Below are 23914 nucleotides of genomic sequence, written 5' to 3' on the forward strand. Positions count from 1 at the left end.
ACAGGGGCCCTGGCCTTCCCTACAGCAGCTCCCTCTCCTCACGGGCCAGTTTTGCTCTTCCCAGACTGGTTCGGCATCCCAACAGCCAGGGCTCCGGGCTCAAGGTGCCCAGGATCCCGACAGTACCCAGCTGGGAAGTGGGCACAGTCCCACTTCATTCACCTGTCTTCAGAGAGGGCATTGTTTTTTATTTATGTCTGTAAAACATGTGGCTGGTGGCTCTGATCCTGTCTGAGGCCTCTAGGCACAGCTGTAGTACAAATCACAGCCTGGAATCTCTTCTGGGTGAGGTATTTCCTCAGTGTAGTCAAGGGATTAAACTAAAAACACCCAATTTCCCGTTATGCTGATATTAAAGAAAATTACTCTGTGGGAAACCAGGAGTTCGTTGGTTCTTTGACTTGGTTCTTGAGACTTTTCCTTTGGGAAAGTCTCTTCAGAGGAGTTTTCTTATATTCCTTTATCATTACAGGCAAACTCTTCTACGTTAGCTGCCTATGCTTTCCTACATTTTAAGAGGCTTGCCAAAGCAGGGCTTAATCTTATTTTTTTAATTTTATTCAGTATTTTTCTTATAGTATAATTTAAAAAGCCAAAATGATAAAAACAAGTTATCCTCTTGTGCTATCGACTTTTCAAACCTAACTTCAGTAGCCAGTGCAGCTTGATAAGTGTTTTACCCCCACTGTGTTACCTGTGAGAGTTTTGTTGAATCGAAAAAAAAAAGGCAATTAGGTCTAATAGATCCATATTCACAGTTAGTAAAAAACAAGTTTATAGCTTATTTTCCTAAATATCAGACAAGGAGTCAGCAAGGTCCATTTCCTATAGCTAAGCCTAAAAAACCCTCCCTTTGAAAGGGAAGACACATTAAAATGCATTTTCTGAAAGAACAGAAATATCTGGCAGATGGAAGTTACACTGGCTGATTTAAAATATAGTAAGCATCTTTCCTTGGACATATACACTAGCACCAGGTAGCCTGGTTGAAGTGAAGATTCAAAGACAATTTGGAAGACAACCTTTTCTTTTTTTACTAGTCCCGGGAAAAATTTATTATTATAAAGAAATTAACAAAGAATGTTCAGATGTCTGCAAATCACAAGGCAAATAAAGACAACTAGCACATTCCAGTGCTAGGTACACTTTTAGTCAAACTTGGAAGGAGCCTTTTTTATAATGCAACCAGTGAAGGAATAATTTCCCCCAGAAATTCATATTATATTCAAGAAAGAAGAATGGCAGCTTTTAAGGATATCAACATCACTTTCTCAACTGAGAGGAAGAAGAATTTGTGAGTCTAGTTTCTGTAGAGACAACATCCTCAGTCTTTTGTACTTTCAAAACCAATCTGAGTTTTGTTTCTGCCTTTTAAAAAAAAAAAAATCAGATGCGTTTAATCTTTACATGTCTGTGCTGCTCTATTATAATGAAAACACTTTAATTATAAGTTTCTATGGTGCTTTTTCATTAGCTATTTCAACAATCTGTTCCTCTTAAATGTTACTGTTATTGTTGACCAAAATGGTTGTAAATAATAAACTAGGTTATGATTCAGCAAAGTATTTCCATTGTCAGGTATCTGAAGATATACTGAAATGTTTTGAATGCTCGATTTTATATCCAAAGATAGAATTTTAATGTAGACATATAACCTAAATTGAAGAGGATTTAAGCATATATTGCTTATATCTGAATTTTTAGCAAAACAAAAGATAAAAGTATTAACTATTTGATCTTTTAAAAAGTTTCTTTTAGTACTTCAGCAAAGCAAAAGCTATAAAACTAAATTACTGGTATGGAATAAAACCAGCAAGTGGCAGTATTTGACAAAAATTTGAGAGGTAGGTAGGAAACTTTTAAAAGCAAATGGAGATTTACACTATATTTAACTATCAGGTAAGCAGTTCTACTAGCATTCAGAAAGAAAGATGTCTCATTTCCAGAGTATTTTTGTTTGTTTGTTTTTGTTAGGTCAACTCTTCAACTAGAGAAATTGGAAACAGAAGACAAATTTCCCATGGATATTTATATGCAAGGTCAACAAAAGTAACCCTGCACATTTTATAAAAATTCTTCTATGAAAACTGGCTAAGAATAGAAAGATATATCAAAACCATTTGGAAGTCTTATTTATCAGAAACCTTTCCTGCCACCAATTTAGAACAGTATGCAACGAATATTAAAATCATACAATCATAGAATTGTTTAGGTTGGAAAAGGTCTTTAAGATCACTGAGTCCAACCATAAACCTAACACCTCATACTTCTGGATTCCACAGGGCATGAAAAAAAGCCTAACATAAACAACTTATGAGGCATCAATAACATATTAATCAAGAGCCTGTGAAGTTGCATGTAACAAAGTAAATGGCAAGAGCATGTTAAGGCTAAATTGCCAGTGAAAATGTCTATGCACTTTTATTCTCATTCTCAGAATTACTTCTAATACTTCTAATGCATAGCACAATAGTCTAACAATATCCCAAATGCTAAAAACTTTTCAGAACAATTTTCATTTCCTATAGAAAACATAATCAATTTTAACTACGTACTTTATTTCTTAAAAAAAAATCATCATAATGCACCAAAATGACACAAAGTTAACTGTCATCATATTTTCTTGAATGCTACAAATATCCCAGTTTAGTGATCTGTCCATATTACTGTGTTTAATTATCTAACCTCAGATGTTCTGCTGTTTTCAGTACAGGCACTGCAGGATGACAGATTTACAGCTGCCAAGATGCTCTAATGTGAGTGGCATTTCCGCAACAAAAACTCACTTGTGCCAATACTTGCACTTTGTAGGTCAAAAGTGCCTGAGGTTTTCCTGGACCAGGAAACAAATTTAATTTTCAGATTAAGACATGCATATATCCCAATACTGATTACAAATGCAGAGGAGGTGATACATGTAGCAGCTGCTTGCTAAATTGACATTGAGGTGATGAACTTTTTACCTGCTTGCTCTGTAAACTCTCTTCTACTTCAGACTGGTATCCTCTACTGTAAAACAGCTGATATGTATGTATATGAGATTCTGAGCAACTTAGTGTGTTGAAATAGCAGACTAAGCCAAGTCCTGCACCAGTATTTAGAAATGTATCCAATTTAGAAGTATATCTAAATGGTAAGAATCTTCTAGGAGTCTCTGGCTACCCTAGAAACTCAGTAATCATACTGTTGACATGTCAGTAAGTCTCCCCTATGTCCAGACACAGACTGAGCCCACAGGCTCCCAGTGGGCCAGCCTCCAGCTCGCTGGGATGCTGAAGGATGTTTTAAAGAACACAAAAAGCACTTCTATATTTCCATTATCTAACTTCTTTTAAAAGTTATAAAGAGCCATGTCTTGCGTTGGAGAAGGAGTCATAGTGACTCATGAAAAACATAGTCAAAGATAATGACTCCTCTCAGCATATTTTGATTCTTGATTTCCAGCACTTGTAGCACACTTTCAGGCTCTGATTTTTCACATGAAGTGTTTGACTTGATGTTAAAAAAGAAAAAAAAAAAAGTGTCCAAAACTCATTCACTGATTCATGGCTAAACCTAAATCTGCACAGTGAGATTCAGGATCACAGAATCACAGAAAGAAGCAGGTTGGAAGGAACCAGAGTGGTTCATCTCGTCTGCCCTCCCTGGTCAATCAGGGTCATCCTAGAGCACATGGCACAGGATTGCATCCAGACGGTTCTTGAATATCTCGCGTGAGGGACAGTCCACAACCTCTGTGGGCAATCTGTTCCATGAATGACTGTAGTTAAATTTTAGACAAGAATGGCCTCTGCATTGTTCCTTGAAGAAAAAGGGATTCAGGCAATTCTGCAGAAGTGCTGCAGCTTATTTCTGGGGTGGAACTGGGGTTGCTGATACCCATCATTTATAAGAAATGACATTCCAATGCTCACTTGGGATAGTCAAAGTGTGGAGAGGGTTGGAGAAAAGGTATCAATCTACTTCGGGCTTGACATCACATGAGACTGACAATGTTAGAAATCTCCATGGCAATCTATTTTTTTGTTCTTATGTAAAGTTCGGTTTGAGAAAGTGTTTAGATCACGTGAGCTATGGCTGCAACCATTATTCTTTTACGTGGCATTCTAGTGGTCCTCTTACACCTCCTTGTCTATGTAGCCACCCACCCAAAAACACCAAAACAATGTAATTCAGGGCAAATGACTGTCCTGGTTCAGCAGTCAAAGTTGCAGCACTCACAGGGGACAGTCCAAGGGTTGTGTACGTAGTTCTTTCAGATCAGGGCAGAAATGGAACTTCACTTCTTCCCATAAGGGTTTCTCTTTCCCTGATTCTTTTTTCCCCTCATCTTTTTTCTTTCTGTTCTCCTTTCCCCTCCTTCCTCTTTCTTTCCCCTTCTCCATTCCTCTCACTTCCCCTCGTTTTGCCTTCCTTCTCTCCTCTCCCGAAGTGCAAGCTGCCGTCCTTCTCAGGGGGTGCCTTCCCTGGGGCGGAGGCGAGGACGAGGGAGCTGCATCCCGGCGGCAGCGCCCGTATCCCGGAGCTCCGGCCGCGGTGCGTGCGCAGGGCGGTGCGGAGCCCCCTCGGCGGGGCGGCCCCAGCCCAGGGCGGGCCCAGCCCTGTCCCCTCCTCCCGCCCGCCGGGGGCCGGGATCGCCCCGCCGCCGACCAGAGCGGTAGCCTCGGCAGGGGAGCGGAGCGGGCGCGACGGGGACCTGCCGGAGCTCCTTTCCTCCTCCTCGCCCTCCTGCCCGCAGCATGGCCCGGCGCGAAGCGGCGGCCGCCCCCGGCTTCTGCCTCCTGCTCCTGCTGCTGCTGCTGCTGAGCAGCGGGCGGCTCTTCCCCCCCGCCGCCGCGCAGCCCCCGCCGCAGCGCGGGAGCGTGTGGTGCCCCAGCCGCTGCCTCTGCTTCCGCACCACGGTGCGCTGCATGCATCTGATGCTGGAGAGCGTCCCCGCCGTGTCCCCACAGACCACCATCCTGTGAGTACCCGGGGGGGGGCTGCCGCGGCGGCCCGCGGGCAGGGATGGGGGCGGAGGAGGAGGAGGAGGAGGGGATGGATACCTGGGATGAGAGGCACTGGGGTGGGTGGCGGCGGAGCCTCAGCTCTTTGTCTGCGGTCGGGGGAGGGGGCCGGATCCGCGGCGGTGGCTCTGCCCGAGGGGCCCGGGCGCCCCCGCGCTGCTCCAGGGCTCCGCGGTACCGGGGTGGCTCGGCAGGGCTGGGCTGGGCTGGGCTGGGCTGGGCTCGCCGCCCCGGGCCCCGCTTCTGCCCGGGGGTCGGTCGGTTCTGACCGGTGTCCCCGGTTTTGCGGGGACTGCTAGAGGTGGATGTTCTGGTTTAGCCTGCGGGCGTTGTGTCCCAGCTTATTCGTCCCTAGAAGGATTTCGCTGCTTCCTTAGTATCCTGCTTAAGACCATATTCAGTCGGCAGGGGGATCTACATGGGTATAGGTGGCACTTTCTGCTCAGTTCTGAGACACGGTGGGGATGTTCGAGCAAACAGGGACCCAAACCGTGAGCTTGTTGAAAACTAACTCGGTTTAAATTCCTGCAGAGACTTTTAACGTTCAGTTTTTTAATTCAGACCCAAATGTGTCAGTTGAAGTGCCCGGCCGTTCCTCTATAGTGTCTGGTCACTGTTTTGGATGGGATTGTATTGGTAGTAAAATTCAGCATTGACAACGATTGACATTTAGTTCACGTTGATATTACTGAAATGGTTACCTTTCCAGCCATATTTCCCTATAATAAAGTTACAAATGAACATGACATTTTATTTTGTTTCGCGGCTTACTAAGAGGAACAGATTTGTTCCACTGATCTGCTTATATGTTACTTGGGCTCAGAAAGCTCTTGGCACCAGCCCTGCCCTTTCTTTACACACATGGAGCCGTGGAAGTTGAGCAGAGGTTGGCCCTGGGAATTTTCTGCGGGGCCTCCTGTAATAAATTAACTTGTGACTTTGTCAGATATTTTCAAGAGAGATCTATAAAGCCTTGCTGTGTTTCAGCTTCCAAGTATTATTTAATGTGAAGAGTACAGTCATTTAACATTAGCCGAGTCCCTCTTTGGCAAGAAGCGCAGGCTTTTGGCAGAATGGGATTAGTCCTGCAGTACTTGTAAACCTTTTAGGGAACAGTACAGGAAGTGGGTGGTTAATGTTTCTTACATTTGAAACAAAGTACATTTACAGAACACCTTTTGCCTTGAGATTACAGGAAACTGTGTAAAGCTAGTTTTGTGAATCATCTTAAATGTAAAATGAAAAAAAAATCAGAGTGTGGAGTCAAGTCTCAGTGGCTTGGTTTCATGTTAAAGGTAGAATGGTCTGCAACAGCAGAAACTATTAGATTAAACCTCGCCAGGGTGGAGCTCCCCTTACGGTGGGTATTTATAATCTTGCAGCGAGTCAGAGGAGAATGTGTGAACAATGCAAGCATTATACTCATCTAACCCCACTAATATATCAAATTGTCTAGTATCCCAAATTGAATTATCATTTTGTTGTAATGCAAGCTACAGTGCTGCAGAAGTAATGCAAAAGAAGTTAAAAACATGTTTTCAGCTTGACAAAGAATGGTAATTCTCAAAATATGCCTGTAGATGACCAGGATTCTTCAAAACCTAATGGTGGCCTTATTTGTCAATAGTAATGTCCCTTTCTCAACAACTGATTAGGGAACCCTTATAAATAAAATAAGCAGTATTACATCTGCAAATACTCAATTACTGCTTCTGCTGCTGTGAATGGGGAGGAGATGGACTAGAAGATAGTTAGGCAACATGAGTCCCTGGGACAAAGAGCAATGGTACAGTTTATTTAATAATCAGTAGTTTGGTAACAATTACCTTTTGTATATGAATTGCCTACTTTTAGCTGTAGGATGTACTTTCAGAATAATTATTACATGTCTGAGGTACTCATTGAATTACAAGAGAGTTTACCACACATTTTTTTTACTTACGTGCTATTTTGAACTGCAGTTCTGCACAGTAGTGTTACTCTTCACAGAGGTAGCCCATCACCCACAGAGGGCTTTCTACATATGCTTTCAGCATAGTTTCTTTTTTAAGCATGAAAGTAAGAAGCTGTTTCATTTTTCATCTCTGATTTGACTCTCACAGTTTGCCTTTTATGTGGAGCATGTATATTAAATGTATTTTCTTTAGTAATGGTGTTGATAGTTAAGTACTTAAAAATAATGAACTAATTGCAATTAAATGCCTTCCCCTTTAAAGCATAAACTTAGGAAATCCTGCAAAGTGTGTTGCTGATGCGTTAAGTCCATTTTTACTGGCATTGATAAATTCCACACTCTCATCTGTTTTATTTCTTCCCTGCAACACAGATTGACTGTGCAAAGTAATTTTGTAAAAAAAATCACCCTAAGTTTTTCCCCATTTATAAGTATTTTGCTGAACAGTGGTTCTGAAAAATATCCCATTCTGGAAGCCGACTTGACTTTGCTCTACTTCACATATAATTTGTTACATGGATTAAAACGGTGGGGCCCAGACCAATGGTACAGCCAAATGTTTTTCCCCACATATAAAAAATGTCTACTCCTAATCTCGGGCTCTCTTTTGAAAACTGTTCATAACATTACTAGTTGCTGACCTTGCCAGTGCTACTTCTGGCTGTACATTTTCTCACTCTCTCCTGCTTCCCCCAGTTTCTGGCACTTCCCCCACTTTTTGGCACTTCCCCCTTCCCTGCTGGAGGCTGGGATCCATGGTTTATATTGCTTCCTCAAGGTGGATTCTGCCAGCTTTGAAAGAGCGCGTGGGGCCTTGCATGAGCATGTGGTTTCACCCAAGATGAGATTGTTACCTGGATGCATTGTAGGATTAGGTCCAGCATCCCAGTCAGAAGCTCCTGTGCTGACTTCCCTTAAGAATAGAGACCCACCTCCAAAGTGGTTTGAAACACCACTTCGTGCCACAAGTATGATTGTGGAAATTTCCTTTCATCTCAAACTAAATATAGAGTGCTTATGTATTTGTAGAAATTGCTGAATCGTACTTATATTAAACCACTTAAACAGTTGAGGAATGTAAAATTCTGGGTATGGTACTATTGCTATCACTTCTTCCCATAATTGTATCCTATCATACATAGTCTTTCAGTTGTGTTCTGCAGCAATTTCTAGTATATGATGTTGGTAATTCTTATAGGAGTCCTTTGAATATTGATGCAATATGTTACTATTTGTATCCTGTCTAAGCACGATCCAAATCAGAACCCGCCTACAGGACTAGTTACACATACTGAAATTTGTTCGCAGTTTTTCTTGGCAGCACCTCATTGCCCTCTTATTTTTTTACTAGCTGTACAAGCAGAATTGTATTTGCTGCATTTGGAGCTGTACAAGCAGAATTGTATTCACTGCATTTGGGTCTAACAGACTGAACAAGAAAAGAAACTAATGTTCTGTTATTGTCAGAAAAGGTAAAAATTGACAAAAATAGTTGTCGCAAAAGAAAGTGGACTTGATTTGCACTAAGAATGGCATTCAAATTATCGAGGAGAAAATTTTATTTTGAAATAAGTCACTCAGTATTATCTATGGGAGGATACGTGAATTACTACAGAGGTAGGAGTAATGGAAGTGTAATGACATTTCACATTTCACTGTTGATTTGTGATAACGTTATGCCTCTTAACAGAGGCATTTAGGGAAATGAAATGGGTGATATGTATGGAATCTGTCAGCGCAGGAGTCTCTGGGCTATCATATCAGAAATCTTACTGCATGCTGTTTGAAGATCTGCTGTTTGAAATTATGCATTATCAGTCAGCAAACAACCATCCCATTTTCATCTAAAAAATACAGGATCCTTGCTTCTGATCAGATCTTTGAAACCCTTTTAGAAAAATTCCGGTAGATTAATATTAAGACAGTAAATAAACACACCTCAGCGCTGTGAAGGACAAAGGACTGCATTCTCAAATCTGGATTGTGAGTAACCTTGATCACCTCACTGCTGAACATCAATTTGCATATGGGAGTTAGTCAAGAGATATGACACTGGTCTAAGATTTTATTCAAGACACAGAGATTTGTACATACTTACTGTTAAAAAAAGAACAGATACTGAAGATTTATTTGAAGGATTTGAACTGAATACTAACACAGATATTGACAGACTCTTGGCTGGGCAGCAAAATGCAATAGATGCCAGTGATGATTTGTTTGAATGACACAGAACAGGAGGGAAACCACAAGGTTATTTCAATAAAAATTATTTTAGGTCTTCCTTCATAGAAATTTTATGAACAAGTGCAGAATTACATTTGAAATTAAAACACCTACATTTAGGTCTCTATCCGTAAGAGTCTACAGCCATATTTGTTTTGTGAACTTCTCTTCTAATGAGTAACAACTTGGCCAGTACAGTTCATAATGGAGTGGACTCAGCTCACTCAAAAAGGGGACACCTTCATTTGAGATAGTAATTTCTAGCCTCAGGGTACCTTCCCAAAAAGGACTCAGGTCCCCATTGGACCTGTGCTATACCTGCTTGCTCTCAACAGATGTCTCAGATAGCCTGAGACATTGATTGGACAACTGAATTAAGCTGCTACTGGTTTGTGCCACTTATCAATTTACTTGTGCCTTCTCCAGCATGAGCATGTTAACTAGTGTTCTGTTCACAATAAAAAGGGTTTAAACATCCATATGTAGATGTTAATATTTATTTGTCTAAACAAAAGCTTCAAGTATTTTTCAGAAAAGAATGTTTTTCTAGAATTTTCAAGAGAAAGAAACTACTTGCAAAAAATTAACTTTTAAAGTATGTCAGTTGCTCAAAGGACAGTGTTTTCCCTCTAGTAAGCCCCATCTTCTGTGTCCCAGCTAATCAAGTGGATACTGCAAAAGATACCAATCCTCCCTAGCAAAGCAGCTGTGTAGGGTGTGTAGGATGTGTACCCTGCTAAAGCCATTCCCAGGCAGTCTGATTGTACTGCTGATAGAATGAGCCAGGACCAAGGCATGAGTGTGTTAAGGAGACATTTGCCGAGCTTGCAGAATGTGCTTGGTCATTAGCAGGGGACAGAAGGGCACAGCATTGATAGTGTTTGACATTTACTGGGAGACATTAGGCAAAGCTGCTGAAGCCTGCAGCAGAAGGCCCAAATGAGTCTTCACTTCCAGTCACTGGATCCACTAAGGTGAAAATATTTTTGTCATTTCAACAGTATGTTAGCCCTCATCAAATTTTTTTTTTGGAGAATGGGAAAACATATGGAACAAAATCATACCAAACATTTCTTGCAAGTGTCTGACTGTATATTCAGCCCATTGTCATCAGAGGAATACATTGTCATACGTTACAGTTAATAAATATAATTTCTAATTTTCATCTTTTTTCTACTAAATTGTATTTTTGACCAGTAAATACTTAACATTTGAGTGTTAAAATGATAAATATGTGTTTATTGACAGAAAGATATCCATAATGAATAAAACTAAAGATCCATTTTACCTGATATCTGTTCTTTGAGGGCGACTGAAAGTGCATCTTATAAACAAGTAGACAGTATAGAGTAGCATATAGTGGTTTATCCCTGTAGTAACTTGTAGATAGGGATTTTCTGAGCTAAGGGTATTTCCATATTATATGTAAATCTTGATGGATCGCTCCTCCACAAATTGTTCAACCTCTTTTTCAACTAATTTAGCTGTTAACTTACACTCATAACTTTCATTGACAAGGAGTACTACACAAACCACATGGTGTAAATTGCTCTCTTCTGTTTGAAGCCTCCAAGTTGCTAGTTTCACTTAGCATCCCCCATTTCTTCTATTGGAAGAGACCCTGAATACTTGATCCCTCTCTATCATCTCAGTGCTGGCCATGATTTTATGATCTTTGATCCTAAACTTCTCCATTAATTTCTTTTTAAAGTTGTAGTCTTCTCAGTGTAAGGTCTGTGTTCTTAACCTCTCATCATCTTGACTGCTGCTTCCCCACTCTGCTGTGTTTTGAGGTGAGGGAATTATAACTTTCCCCAGTATCTGCATGGACAGACCTGGTACGTGGACTAACTGGGGATTTATAGAGCAGTGTTAGGGTGGTCTCTGTTTTTATTTTCTGTTCCTTTTCTAATAATTCCCAATGTGGTATTTCCTTCTCTTGAACTGTTGGGTTTTTTTCAGGGACTAATCAAGGGGTAGCTTAAGATCTTGTGTGTAAGTAGTAATGATCAGTTCCAGGCCCACCATTTTATTTGTAAAGTTTGGTTTTCTCCATATACATTATTTTGTATTAATACATGCATTAGCTCTGCATTTGGTAGCCATTCACGGACTGTTGACAAGTCCTTCTGCTGTACTTCCTAGTCAGACTTCATTAAAATAGATGAGTATTGTAAGCAAAACTTTGTTTTTTCTGTCGTTCATCATCCTTCCACTTAGGAATAAATTGAACAATGCAGAACTCAGCTCAGCTCTCTCTGAAATTCTACTGTGACCTTCCCCAACTAGGAAAATTCACCATTTACTATAAACATCTCTTCATATGCTCATCTGTGCAGGGTATTTGCTTTATAGCTGTTTCAAAAGATTGTTTTCTAATTCCCAAAGCTTTGGGAGTTTGGGCTGTCGTCAGCACAAGATTTTTTTTCATTTGTTCTACTGAAATGTTTTAGGAAGCTATAAAGATTATACAGATCAGTGGATTGCTTGGTATTGTTGTCTACATCCCCAGTTCAAAATCACAGTTTTAAACATTCTTCTGTTTTCCTGATTCTGTTAACACATAGGTTCAGTGCCTCTGCTGTTACTCAGTTTTCCCAAACAACAACATAATAAAAAAAAGATGAGTTAAATGAGTTTTCATCATTACTTTGGGGAATTTAGGGGCATGAGGGACACTGAATAAGAAATTTTTGTTTAGCGGAGACAAACATGGGATTACTCACTGGAAAGAGTAAGAAACGGATGCTTGGACATGAGTAAATATACTCCTTCTCTCCTAATTCCCAAAGGCAGCTGGTGGAAAAATAACAGGGAGATGCCTATCCCTTGCATCATTAGGAGGGTCTGGATCTGAGACACAAGAAGAGGTGTGTCTCACCTAAAATTGTGGTAAACACATGCCAAAGAGAAAAATATGACTAATAAATATTCCAAACTCCTCTGTTTTCTGAGTTATTCTTACTGACTTCTCTCCCAGGTGAGGTCAGTGCTCATTAAGACATGACAAGGGCATGTCATTAGCCAGCAGAAAACTTGGTTGTTTAGATATCAAATGAATGTTAAACTGCTCACATGTGCTTGTGGATTGGCTTATAAATAAACTAGGTTTAAATTAAAAGGTTGAAAGTCTAGCAGAAAAGAAAAATTGGAAGTACAGCCAGTAAAGAACAGAGCTTGGCATGAAGATAGAAGAAAATTGTGGAAAGAGACCAACATAATGTAATAGAAGAAATTGATATTGCTATTATGATATGAAAAAATAGCAGACAACTTTTCAGAAAATAACAAAAGAAGAAAAGAAATTGTGCATTATGTGTAAAATTATATAATATTTTACGTTTTTAAATTATAAAATGGCCTTTTACAGGAATATTTTGCTGTGCATAGTGGGTAAAACGAAAATGCTAGGTTAATGTTTTGAGACTCCAATTCTATTCTGAACAACTGAAAAACAAACTAAATTTTCCTCCATCTTGATGCAGCTCTCAAAATGGTGTTTTTTTCATTATTTCTTTTTGGACTCAGATTTGTAAGACTTTTAAAGTTGTACTTTGTTTACAGAATTTTTCCCCACTTCATATCTATTTTTGTGATCAAATATTTTGTACACTTAGATCTCATTTTGCAAATGTGAACTTATGCATAGCTTTGTATACATGACTAATCCCCAAGCTTCTGATTCTTCCTGGACTTGGACACTTGCTGAGTCTCTTTCTAGCAAGCCAAAGAGTTTACAGCTTTATGGGATAAAACTTCACTTATAAAAGAGTTTCATTTACAAGGGTGACATTTAAAATCTACATCACACAATCTAAATATTTATAGTTGTTTGTCTTTTTGGAGAAGTTTATGTATAAAAAGAAGTTTGTATTTTAAATACGGGTATATATGTTTGTATCTACGTACTTATATATACACATGCCATACATATTGTATACATATATATATATATACAGTAGAAGGGAAACAACTGAGCCAAATTCTCTTTATCATTTGTTCCATTTAGATTTGATGAAAAAAAAACCCAAACCAAAACAAAAATAGCTTTAAAGGCTTTATTATTGCATTTGTGGGCAGAGTTTCAAGACAATCCATAGAGATGGTGCAATGGGAGCTAACTGAGCTGGAACAGAATGACTCAAATGTTTCCTTTTCCTTCCCTTGCTTATCAGGCTGCCAAATTTGATTTCTTTTTGGTATGGCATTATTACTCTTGCTAATGAGAGTCAAGTGATTCTTTTAAACAGAAAATGCATATTGCAAATAACAAAGATTCTCAAACTCTTGAGAAAGACACATGAGGGAGAGACTGATGTGGACTCTTATCTTCATGTCTTTTTGTTTAATCTGTATTTACAAAAATAAGCAAAGATAGGATATTAATGAGTTTGTGCAGTGCCTGGCATGGCTTCTTGAACCATGTGAAAGTTTGTAAAATGAAAAGTGTGAAGTTTTGTGCAATGTAGTGTTCTCTCTTGCCTTTTTTTTCTGGATTGTTTTTTTTAAGTTTTACTAAGCAAAACAATGAGTAAATGTATTTAACTCCCAATTAGTTTTAATGCCTGTGACATTTCTCCCTTTTTTGTTCAGACTTTCAGTTTTTTTATTCTCTTTCCAACTGCCACTCCCCTGATCTTTCGGAAACATTTTCTTCCAGCATTCTTTCCCCTTAAATCACCTATTACAACAGACTGTTCATTGCCTGGCTGGTCTAAAAAAAGAAAAATATTACTTGGTACACAGTGTTACCTAAACTAATGACTGCTTTTGGTAAGCAGGATGATGACTGCTAAGTGTCAAGTTCTTTGCAATGTGTTAGCCAGACCAATGTATTTAATAGCATATTATTAGCCATATTGTTTCTGGTTTCCTTTGTTGGAGAAAAATTTTAAAATAAATGAGTCCATGCATGTTTGATTTATCTCTAGGCATTGTGAGCATCGTGACTGCTCACAGCAGCATGAAATTCAGTGCAGACTTCTCAAAACAGTTAATTTCAGGGTTTATAGCCTCTCTCCAAGGTCCACCATGCTGTATAAAAGGTAAATATTTCACTTTTGCAAGACTTTTGCTGGCCATTTTGATATAAAACTTTACTATTTGATATCTCATGGTGGCTTCTATTTAATGATTGATTATTATGATAATCAGATTAAATCAGTCACCAATATTAAAAATTTAAAGTGTGTAAATGAACATCTTGTAATCTTTTAACGGTGAGAAAGCTTTTTTTCCCAATTTTTCAAAAATATTTTGAAAAATATGGGAAGCATTGTGTGTTCTGGTGCACAGATCACTCTAGTGAGCCCTTCAAAACTCAAAATAAACACAAATAAATGCTACATTACATTGTATGCTAATATAATACAAAAAGCTGGAGCAGCAGTGTGATGGTGTGGCATATGTATATAAAAAAGTACCCAGCAATTAATTTGCTGCGGGAAAACTGCCTATCAAAGGAGGATGTCTTTTAAGAGATATTATGTCACTCTTTGGGGTAATAGCTAATTTGGATTCAAGAAAATGGTTTTGGTTTCATGGTATTTTGATAAACTCTCCAAGAAATTTTAGAGGTGAGAGTATTCAAATTATTTTTTGTAGACATAAACTGAATACAAAATTCAGATCTTTGACTTAGGTAATATTCTCAGTCTCCAATAAAAAGGGCCTAGGCATTTGATTTAAAGTGCCAGTAAAAAGAGACTTCCCTCAGGCAAAAAGAAAGGGAGAGCTGCAGCAGGGCTGCAAGAGCAGTGAGAGCAAGTTGATTATGTGAGTAGGTTGTTTGCTCTGGCCAGATTCAAATAATTAACTTTCTGATTTAATTTTATTGCCCTGGGAAAAGCTTAAGTTAATGCAATAGTATCCATGCAGGGAGTAGAATCAATCAAAATGTTTGCTAGTTAGAATTTTATGTATAGCTAAAGCATGTTTTATTTGTAGATTGAAGACATAGTTGTCAGGAATGTAAATAATTGCCACCAGACAATTATTAAAGGTCTGTAAATACCTTGGTGTAGAAACATCTATACTTTATTTAAACCAATTTTTAAAACAGAGGACTTTTTTTTTGTCTGAGTGCTCTATTAATAAGCTAAATCACTTGAAATTTCTAAATTTTTAGACATGTTGAAATGTCTTTTTTGATTCAGTAAACAAAAGTTTTGAAAACTTAGCCAGAAAATCCTGTATCCTGTGATATTCACATATCACAATGATATGTGAATTTTCTGAGATGTTTTATACTGTGTCAGCTTTGTGTTCTTTCTGCAGTCGATGTTTTCTTTTTGACATCTTCTATTTTACTTAAACCTTTTGGATATATCTCACATGTGAATAATTGAATGAAAGATTTGGATAGAGAAGAAATATGTAAAAACAGTCTAAGACACAGTATTCATTAGAGATTTCTGAACAGTTTGGCCAAGTAATTAAGTGGCAGAAAGCAAGGTTTATACAAAAGAAAAACCCAAACTCCCAGCGTTCAGTGTGAATTGTTATACTGGTTATATTTATATAGAACTTATATATCCATCAATAGGTGTAGGATAGAACTAGCTTTTGAAAAGTTGTAGGATAGAACTATCTTTTGAAAAAGTTGTGTGACTACCAAACACCTCAGCTAGTACAGGGGAAATTTTCCATCTTTGATGAACTTGCAATGTGAACAACACTTAGAAAACAGATATAAGAGGTAGGCAAATAATGTGTGTACAGCCCCCACACTCAGGTATATTATCTAGGCCAGTTTTAGAATTCCGTGGCATGTGTTTATAATCCCTTATTCATCAAAGAAAGAAATAACAACTAGTTGTGGTTTAATAATCACTATTCAACAATATCAACTCGAATTCAAACTACTTTTGTCTTTTCAATATTGGTAAAATTTTGAATTCCCAGAGTACATAGGACACAGTGATATCTGTGCAACCCAGATTCTTTAGGTAAGAGTTTTTCATTACCTTTCATTAATTTTTTTCCCTGTGGATGTCCATGAGGAATTGTTTTGTTATAGTGCTAGCATACAGCAAGTACCTGTCTTGCCTATCAGACATTGTCTATGACAGAGTTTGTATCCCGTTTGTTTGTTTGTTTTAAATATATTTTATTTACTTACTGGCTTTTACAGGGTGATTTCACTTTGAAAATATTCTTATTTTTCTGAAAAGATATTAAGTTTTTCAGGAGTCAATCCTTTGGACAGTGTAAACAAAAATTTTTTTTAAAAGAAGCTGATGATTAGAGTGCAAGTAATTTATTTTATTTTTTAACTTTGAACTTTGTATATAATTGGACATGATGGTAGATGCCCATAAAATTAATTGTTTTTAAGATCTGGACCCACATGTAAGTAATTTCTGATAGCATCAGGATTTGAAAAACTTGTTGAAAATTGGTGGGTTTGTTTTTTGTGTGGTTTTTGTTTGTTTGTTTTTTTCTTGGTTGGTCCCTCTTTCATTCAGAAAATCTGTTGTTTTTAACTGCATAGTGATAAAGCTTCAGTAGGTGGGAAATAAAATGTCCATTCAGCTCAGCCTCATTTTTAGCCATATGGTTTGGACATGGGAAGGAATTGTCCCTCCAGAATCCAGAGCAAGTGTATAATCTCTCAGGAGAGATCTTAGCCATGGCACTACTGTAGTAGCAAAACATATGATACCTGAGAAAACTTTACCAGTAGAAATTTTTTCTCTTAAGTGGCTAAATGTTGGGGTTGTGGCTTGCACTCTTCAGCCTTTTAAATTCCTCTTAAAGTATTTGTGGAAACCCCAGCCATAAACTGGCATTTTTATGCCTTGCATCAGAGGGTGTATTTGTGCTTCTGACCAGTCTTATACTACTGATAGTTTAGCTGTGGGTCCAGAGGATTCTTTTTCAATTGAAGTTACAATTTGATAATTAATATTTGTGGGAAAGAATTTTTTCACTGGATTTTAAGGCATATATATGGCATATATGGCAGTTATCTTAATCAAGTGGAGTAGTACTAATTTATACATTTCCAAGACATGTAGGTATGTGGTTTTGAATAGCAGAAACATTCTAAGAATCTTTTATTCAAAGCTGAAAAGAAATTAGTAGATATATCTGCTTATTGAAACTAAGATTTTTTTTTTTTTAATTTTTGGCTGCAGATAGTACTCAGAGTTGTTTTTTTTATTATTTGACTATTTAGACTGCATCTCAAAGGAAAATAGTAAGCATGACGTATTTAAGTAGCTGGTCTATTTAGTATATGAATGCTTGTTTTGTTTCAATTTTCTTTTTTAATTTACAACAGAGATTGTACCCCTTTGCAGTTAAAACCAAAACAACTCAGAAATACCCTTTGAGTGGTACTTGGCTTTCTTTTGGCTGCTAGGTGCCAACAGTAGTTGCTCATTCCTGCCCTTGGTCTTCTCAGTAAGTTCTCAGAGTTAGCTGAAAAATAAACAAGGGAGAAACACTTTTTTTTCACTCTGAATCCTTTCCCAGATTTCATGGCCTGGGATAACTGTGGCCACTCGTGTTAGCCCTGGTGAAAGAGGGTGGCCTGGCAGGCAGCAGAAGGAGAGGAACTGCCTCCTGAGGGAAACTGCTAACCTGCCCCTGGGACCTGCCCTCAGAGAAAACCATAAAAATAAGCTGAGTTGTGATACAGCTTGAAGGGGCAGGTTTGGGCACACAGAGAACTGTAAATGCCCCTGCTGAGACCTCCTTGCAGAGGAAGCCCCCTTCTTTCCTTCCTTGCCAGGGAGGAGAGTGCTACCAGCCCCTGCTCATGCTTCCCTGGACCTGCTGCTCCACCCACCCACCAGAGCAAGTGTCCTACTTCAAAACTGTTGGCAATCTTACTTTTCACAGATTAATTTTTAATTAATGTCCCCTTTGTTGACTTGTCATGCTAGGTGTTTAATATGTGGATACTTTAGACCATCTGATATTCCTCAAAGGCAGGTTTGTACTTAATTTAATATTTTAGACTTAATTCTAATATTTTCATTCTACTTTGGCAAGAGTAATCAAATGTTTGAACTTTCCCCCTTTCTTTTTTGCATATCCACCTGGTTGAAAGCATTGTTCATGTTTGAGCAGTAGGAAAGACCCCTTGAGAGTCCACATCAGCTATGATATGTTACTGGGCAGCACAAGAAGCTGTTCCACATGGCCCAAATGGTGTGTATATGGCCTGGGTCATAGCTAGTTTGTACAGGGTGATGAAACCAAGGATGTAAGTTGAAATGTGATCAAAATGGAAAAATCAGATTGAAATATAACTTTAAAAAGGGCATTAAACTGTGAAGACTGTACAGAATTGTCTTTGCTTTTATTCAGAAATGAACTTTTTTGCCTTTTAATAATACGCAAGTTTGTAAAACCATTTTTCTGTCTACAAGTGTTCCATACTTTTTCTTCTGGTATCTTTAGTATTCTGTCAATATGATGAAATAATTAGAGAGATATCAAAAAGTGAGCTTTGTAATTCATTGTTGATGTAATTCTGCCAATATTAGAACTGCTAGCAAGAGGGTGGATGACTTAAAGCAAAATATATGTGATCTTCTGGGGCTACTGGAATTTAAAATAGCTAACAAACATAAGACTAGTAACACTTACTTGGAAATTTCAGACACATCCATAATTTGTAGCAATCCAGTTTTCCAAGCTTTTTTTTTTTGGTCAATCAATTTAATCTAGGTAGAGAAAGAAGAAAAGAAACGTGCAGGGGAACAAGTTATAGGGATATTCTTTAGTTCAGTTTTACTTTTGCAATGTGAGATAAAAGGAGATGATGTTGATTAATTCAAGTTATGGAACATAATAAAAATGGATAAAGCATGTTTATTATTAGTCTTTTATTATTCTCTTGATCCATTCTGTATGCTAACTTGTTACCTAATGAGTATTAGCTCCAAAATTGCTTTTTGTTTATAATTTTGATATTTATATGAGGATGGACTTGACATAAGAAACGGGAAGGAATAGTCACTGTTCCCAGAGATTCCCTTCCCTGAACATCATTCAGTTGGGTGCTTTAAGGTTGAATGGAAGTAGCCATCTCTATTGCTCTTCACAAGGAGAAAACAACTTCTCCCAAGAGACAGGAACGCCCAGTGGCCTGCCCTGAGGCTGTCTGCACTCATGAGAAATGAGGAGATAAATATCAGAAGAGTCCTAAAGTAGCCCTGTCACTCCCTGTTCTTCTGAGTTTGCTTTGCCAGGAGCAGGAGGAGTTGGAGGCAGAGTAAGAAACTAGTTAACTTATCTGCTCTTGCAGCCTGTCCTTAACCTCAGGAAGCAGAAAATAGGATTCCAAGAGCTGCAGCTTTTTCAGTGAGGTGACCTGGGATTTTCCTGTGAAGTGGAAGGAAGAACTGTTGCTTTGTCTGCAACCAGGAAGCCAGTCTGCTGCCAAGTGATAGAGTACCTGAATTTTTGTTCTTACTCTTTATGCAAGCCAATAGTGCTTTCCTTATTAACAGTAAAATGTTCTCAGCATTCTACAAGAACAACTACCCAGATAAATTCTAACACCATCTCTAAGTCTGAATCTAGTATGACTATCACTGTATTGGAAATAACTGAGAATTACATAATGGTTGGAAATACATTCTGACAGAATCTGCCTAGTGTAGGGGGAAGAGTGGCACATAGGTTTACAATGAATAAAGGCTTTTGAGTCAAATTTAGATGTTATTTTTTAATGCAGTAATTCCTTTGATTTTCCACATTCTTTAGCTTGATGTTGATCCTGTATTGCAAAACTTCTTTTTGAATTGAAGGAGACAAAATGGGCATTCTTTATTAAGGTCATAGGCATGGTAGGTACCAGGTGTTATTTATTTATTGGTATGATAAATATAATGCAAGCTCGCATGCAGTGCATCAGAGGCTGCCTGCCCCAAGGAAAGAAAAGTCCCTAAAATTGCAATTATGGGGAAACCACATTTATATACTAGGATATTAGTTTACTGCCCAGTTTGTTACTTCTTTCCTATCCCTCACTCTAATCTCTGTTTTCAGCTGTAGGATCTTCTGTTGCTAAGAGCTCATTGCCCTCAGCTCTCCACTAACACCCAGCGTAGTAGGTACCCAGCTGGGTACGCCTGTGTGAAAGATGCTGGTGTGTCAGAGCTAAAAGGAAGCTTAAGGCACTCTGGTAAAGCACAGGTGATTCTTCTCTGTCAGTGTGTATTTTTCATTGTGAATATGTACACTCATTTGCTTGCATTGCCTGCATCTTTTTTCCTGGCAGTAAAGAGAGAAAGGACTAATTGCTATAGAGCAAAATCAGAATAATAACAGAGTTGTGAGTATATTTTTCTACCCACCCATGTTTGAAGTTTGATGATTGATTTATTTATTTTTACATCTTTTAAGAACTATTGCTGCTGCTGCAAAAAAGTATCAACTTCAGTGTTTTGACTTGTTTTAAGAAAAATGGTCAGTGCTATTCCTCACTTAAAGCTGCTTATTTCTAGTGAGCAGAAACTGAAGACAAACATGCTCAAGCTGGAATCTAGGAGCAGGATGACACTATCCCATTTTTAACAGTGAATATAGTTAACTACTAGAATGACTAGCAAGTCATTAAGTTTTGCTTGATTAATGGTTTTTTGAATCACAGTTTTATATTTTTCTCAAAGGAATGGTCCAGCTCTGATAGCAATAATTGCCTTAAGACAGGAATTTCTCTATTGTTGTGTGACTTGTCTTGTGTGAGAGGTCAGGGATGATAAAATTTCTTTTTGGCTTTCAGTTCCGTCCTCTGAGAATATTAGTATTTCATGGATATAGAGTTTAGACTTAAGCATCCCTGTGAGACAGAGAAGTGCAGGAACAGAGTGACAGATGGGAGGAGAAAAGGACTAATTTTTTACTATAGCATAAAAGCAGAATTTCTGTGGGATTTTCACAGTTGTAATTCTCAGGGCTGTTAACTTCAAACCCAAACAAAACTGTTAATACAGTTGTTTTGATGGTTTCATGGTATGTGATAAACTGGTCAGCTTCCCTTTTTGCTGTCTTCTTTAGCCTACTATGGAGGAGAAATTAATTTTTTTTATTTAAAAGTGCAGTTGAAAAAATAAATGTTAAGAGGGAAACCAAGAAAAGGTTGGTTGCTCTTTACAATACAGACTATGCCAACCATGAGTTCATGCTTTGCTTGATCCAAGACTTTAACCATCATGTATTTGTGTTAGGACAGCACTCGGGTTCAGCTGTTGTGCTCTATTTTGTTGGGGACGGCACAAACACAAGACAAGAAAACAGCCCTTTCCCATGGATATTTCTGTGAACAATAATTAGTAATGAAACATATGGCCATCCTGTCAACAACCATTTAATTGTTTGGTTTTAGCAATAGATCCCTCTGAGAGGAATAAAGACAGATTTTGCCTTTTCTTGTTATTTCTCAGACTGCAGAAACAGCATTATATTTTTTGAATTCTATTCATGCTGTTAAAAGGAGGGGGGGTTGGTTGTGTGGTTTCGATTTTGTTTTGTTGTTTGGTGGTGGCTTTTTTAAGATAGCATGAGAATTAGGAATGATTATAAAATACAATTTCTAATTTCAAAATATAGTATTTATGTATGGATTTTGGAGTATTATGGATTTTCATGGATTTTGGAGGACTCTGAAGGTGAGTGAGAAAAAGAGCCATGATCATGCCAGCGTAAAATTTCCATCTATAATTCTTGACAGGTGAGCCTACAGGCCTAAAACTTTGAACCAGCAAATCCCACTTGAGTCCTGTTAATGGCACTGCATAGCTGGTTGGAAAAATTGGCAACAAGGGCAGCAGAGGGATCTGCAGACTTAGTAAGACAATACTGTATTGCATTTCGTAGAGTTCACATTTAAATGTTTTCCTTTCAAATCTAGTGGCAAAATAATTGTTCATTAAAGCAAATCCTTAGTTTTTGTAGAAGAATATATCGTAAGCTCTCAATTCACCAAAGCCGTACCTGATAAAATACTGTTGTTAAGTCTTGTGAACTCAAAGTCCCTTTCAACAAATTTTACATATCTGTGCAAATCAGGTATTATTTTAATTGGTAGATTGTCCAGACTTTATAATGTCTTAATTTTCTTATCATAACCATTTTCATAATTTTATGATCAAGACGAGTACTACCAAATGTTCTGCACCCTGTTCTACAGATTTCAATATTTTTGTGATCCTACCATTTACTTTTGTTACTGAAATTGCAATATACTAAATATTATTGACTGTGATGCCCCCTTACCATGTAAGAGTAATGTTTTAGTTTCCCATCTAAAAATGCAGTGGCTTTATTTTATGTTATGCATGCTGATGTACAGATAATAAAAATAATCTCAATGCAAATTAGAGAAAATCACATATTTTATCTAGTAGTTAGACTGGGGAAGAATTAATCCAGAAAATGAATTGCCAAGAAAATGGAGAACAATATAATTTTGCTTGTAAAGGAAGCACTAGGGCTAAATCTTAAAACCAGGCAAAAAAAAAAAACCAACTTGGTTCCTCTGGTACTCTAACATGTTACACTGCTAGCAGTGAGGATTAGTGTAAGTATGCTATAGCTGCAAGTGTGGTTTGGTTTTATTTTTTTAAGTGGTGGCTCTGTCTTTGTTTGTTCAACAAAGTGACACATTTTTTGCAGGGCAGTAGTTAAAGCAGCATTAAAGTGCCATTGACATCATCCAGTTACTCCACTGACTTGATTATATAACCTCTTTTGTGCAATTTTCATGCTCTGCTCTGTTTGAATGTTTTTACTATGCTGATGACTGTTTTTCATTTCCTGCTGGGATGACCTTGAATAAAAAAAGAATAAGAATAAAGTAGACATAAGCAATGTAGTCTTGCTGGCATTTGCACATCTTTTGTTCTGTGTTGAGAAACATAGCAGTTTGGTGTTTATGGTATAGATTTTTTGTGCTGGGTAGTAAATAATCTTCAGTGGTTAGAAAAAAACACGGGTCTTATTTTGTTCTTTTGAATTTAGCAATGGTAAAGTGATCCAGTTATGACAATTCCTACCTTATTAAAACATCTGAAGAGAGCTAGACAAATGATGGCCATTCTTTAGCTTAAATTATTAATTTAACCTATTAGACCTAACAGATCTACAAATCTAATATTTAAAATTTCTCCCTTTTGTTTTTTTTTAAAGGAAAATGAGATTAGCTAGTTTGCATTTTTTTTTCCAGATCCAGTATGTATCATACAGCTGAAGGAATTGATATTTTTCTGTTTTGTTGCTTCTGGTTGAATCAGCATTTCATGATAAGCCTTACAGATGGATATGATAAATGCGTGCATTGCCTTTCACATAAACATTTTTTTCAGACTCAATATATCTCTCAATATCAGAAAGTTATGACAATGAGAAATCCATAATTTCAAAGTATTTTGTGTTATTTTTGCCACCGCTTACTTTTAATTGGTCAAATTAAAGTAACGAAGATTCTATTACCATATGCTTTATGATCACATATAAAGAGGTTTAGCATTAAATAGTTTTCACTGGACCTTTTAAAAGTGCCTACTTTTGAGGCAGGGATTGGGCATTTGAGAACCTTTCAGTGTTTAAGATATTTGAGACAGCAGTGGCCTTTCAGATATTTCCATTTTGCTGCTGTGTTGGTTTTGCTTAGCTGAGGCAATATCTCTGAATTTAAGTTTATTCATGTCCTCAATCAATACTGGTTAGCCCTTGAAACAAAGTAATGAGATACTTACCTTCACTGCTAGTA

At 37.8% G+C, this 23914-nt stretch overlaps 1 protein-coding gene across 1 annotated transcript in view; it reads left to right on the forward strand.

Annotated features, from left to right (window-relative positions):
- Positions 1–4892: 4892 nt before the first annotated feature.
- The window catches only part of PXDN (peroxidasin), a 94444-nt gene continuing 75422 nt past the window's right edge, over positions 4893–23914 (forward strand). Inside the window, 1 exon segment of the mRNA XM_017833858.1 lies at positions 4893–4963. Coding sequence (XP_017689347.1) covers positions 4911–4963 — 53 coding nt within the window. The 5' untranslated portion in view covers positions 4893–4910.

Source organism: Lepidothrix coronata, unplaced genomic scaffold (genome assembly GCF_001604755.1).
Source record: "Lepidothrix coronata isolate B3197 unplaced genomic scaffold, Lepidothrix_coronata-1.0 Scaffold222, whole genome shotgun sequence".
In the NCBI taxonomy this organism is placed as follows: domain Eukaryota; kingdom Metazoa; phylum Chordata; class Aves; order Passeriformes; family Pipridae; genus Lepidothrix; species Lepidothrix coronata.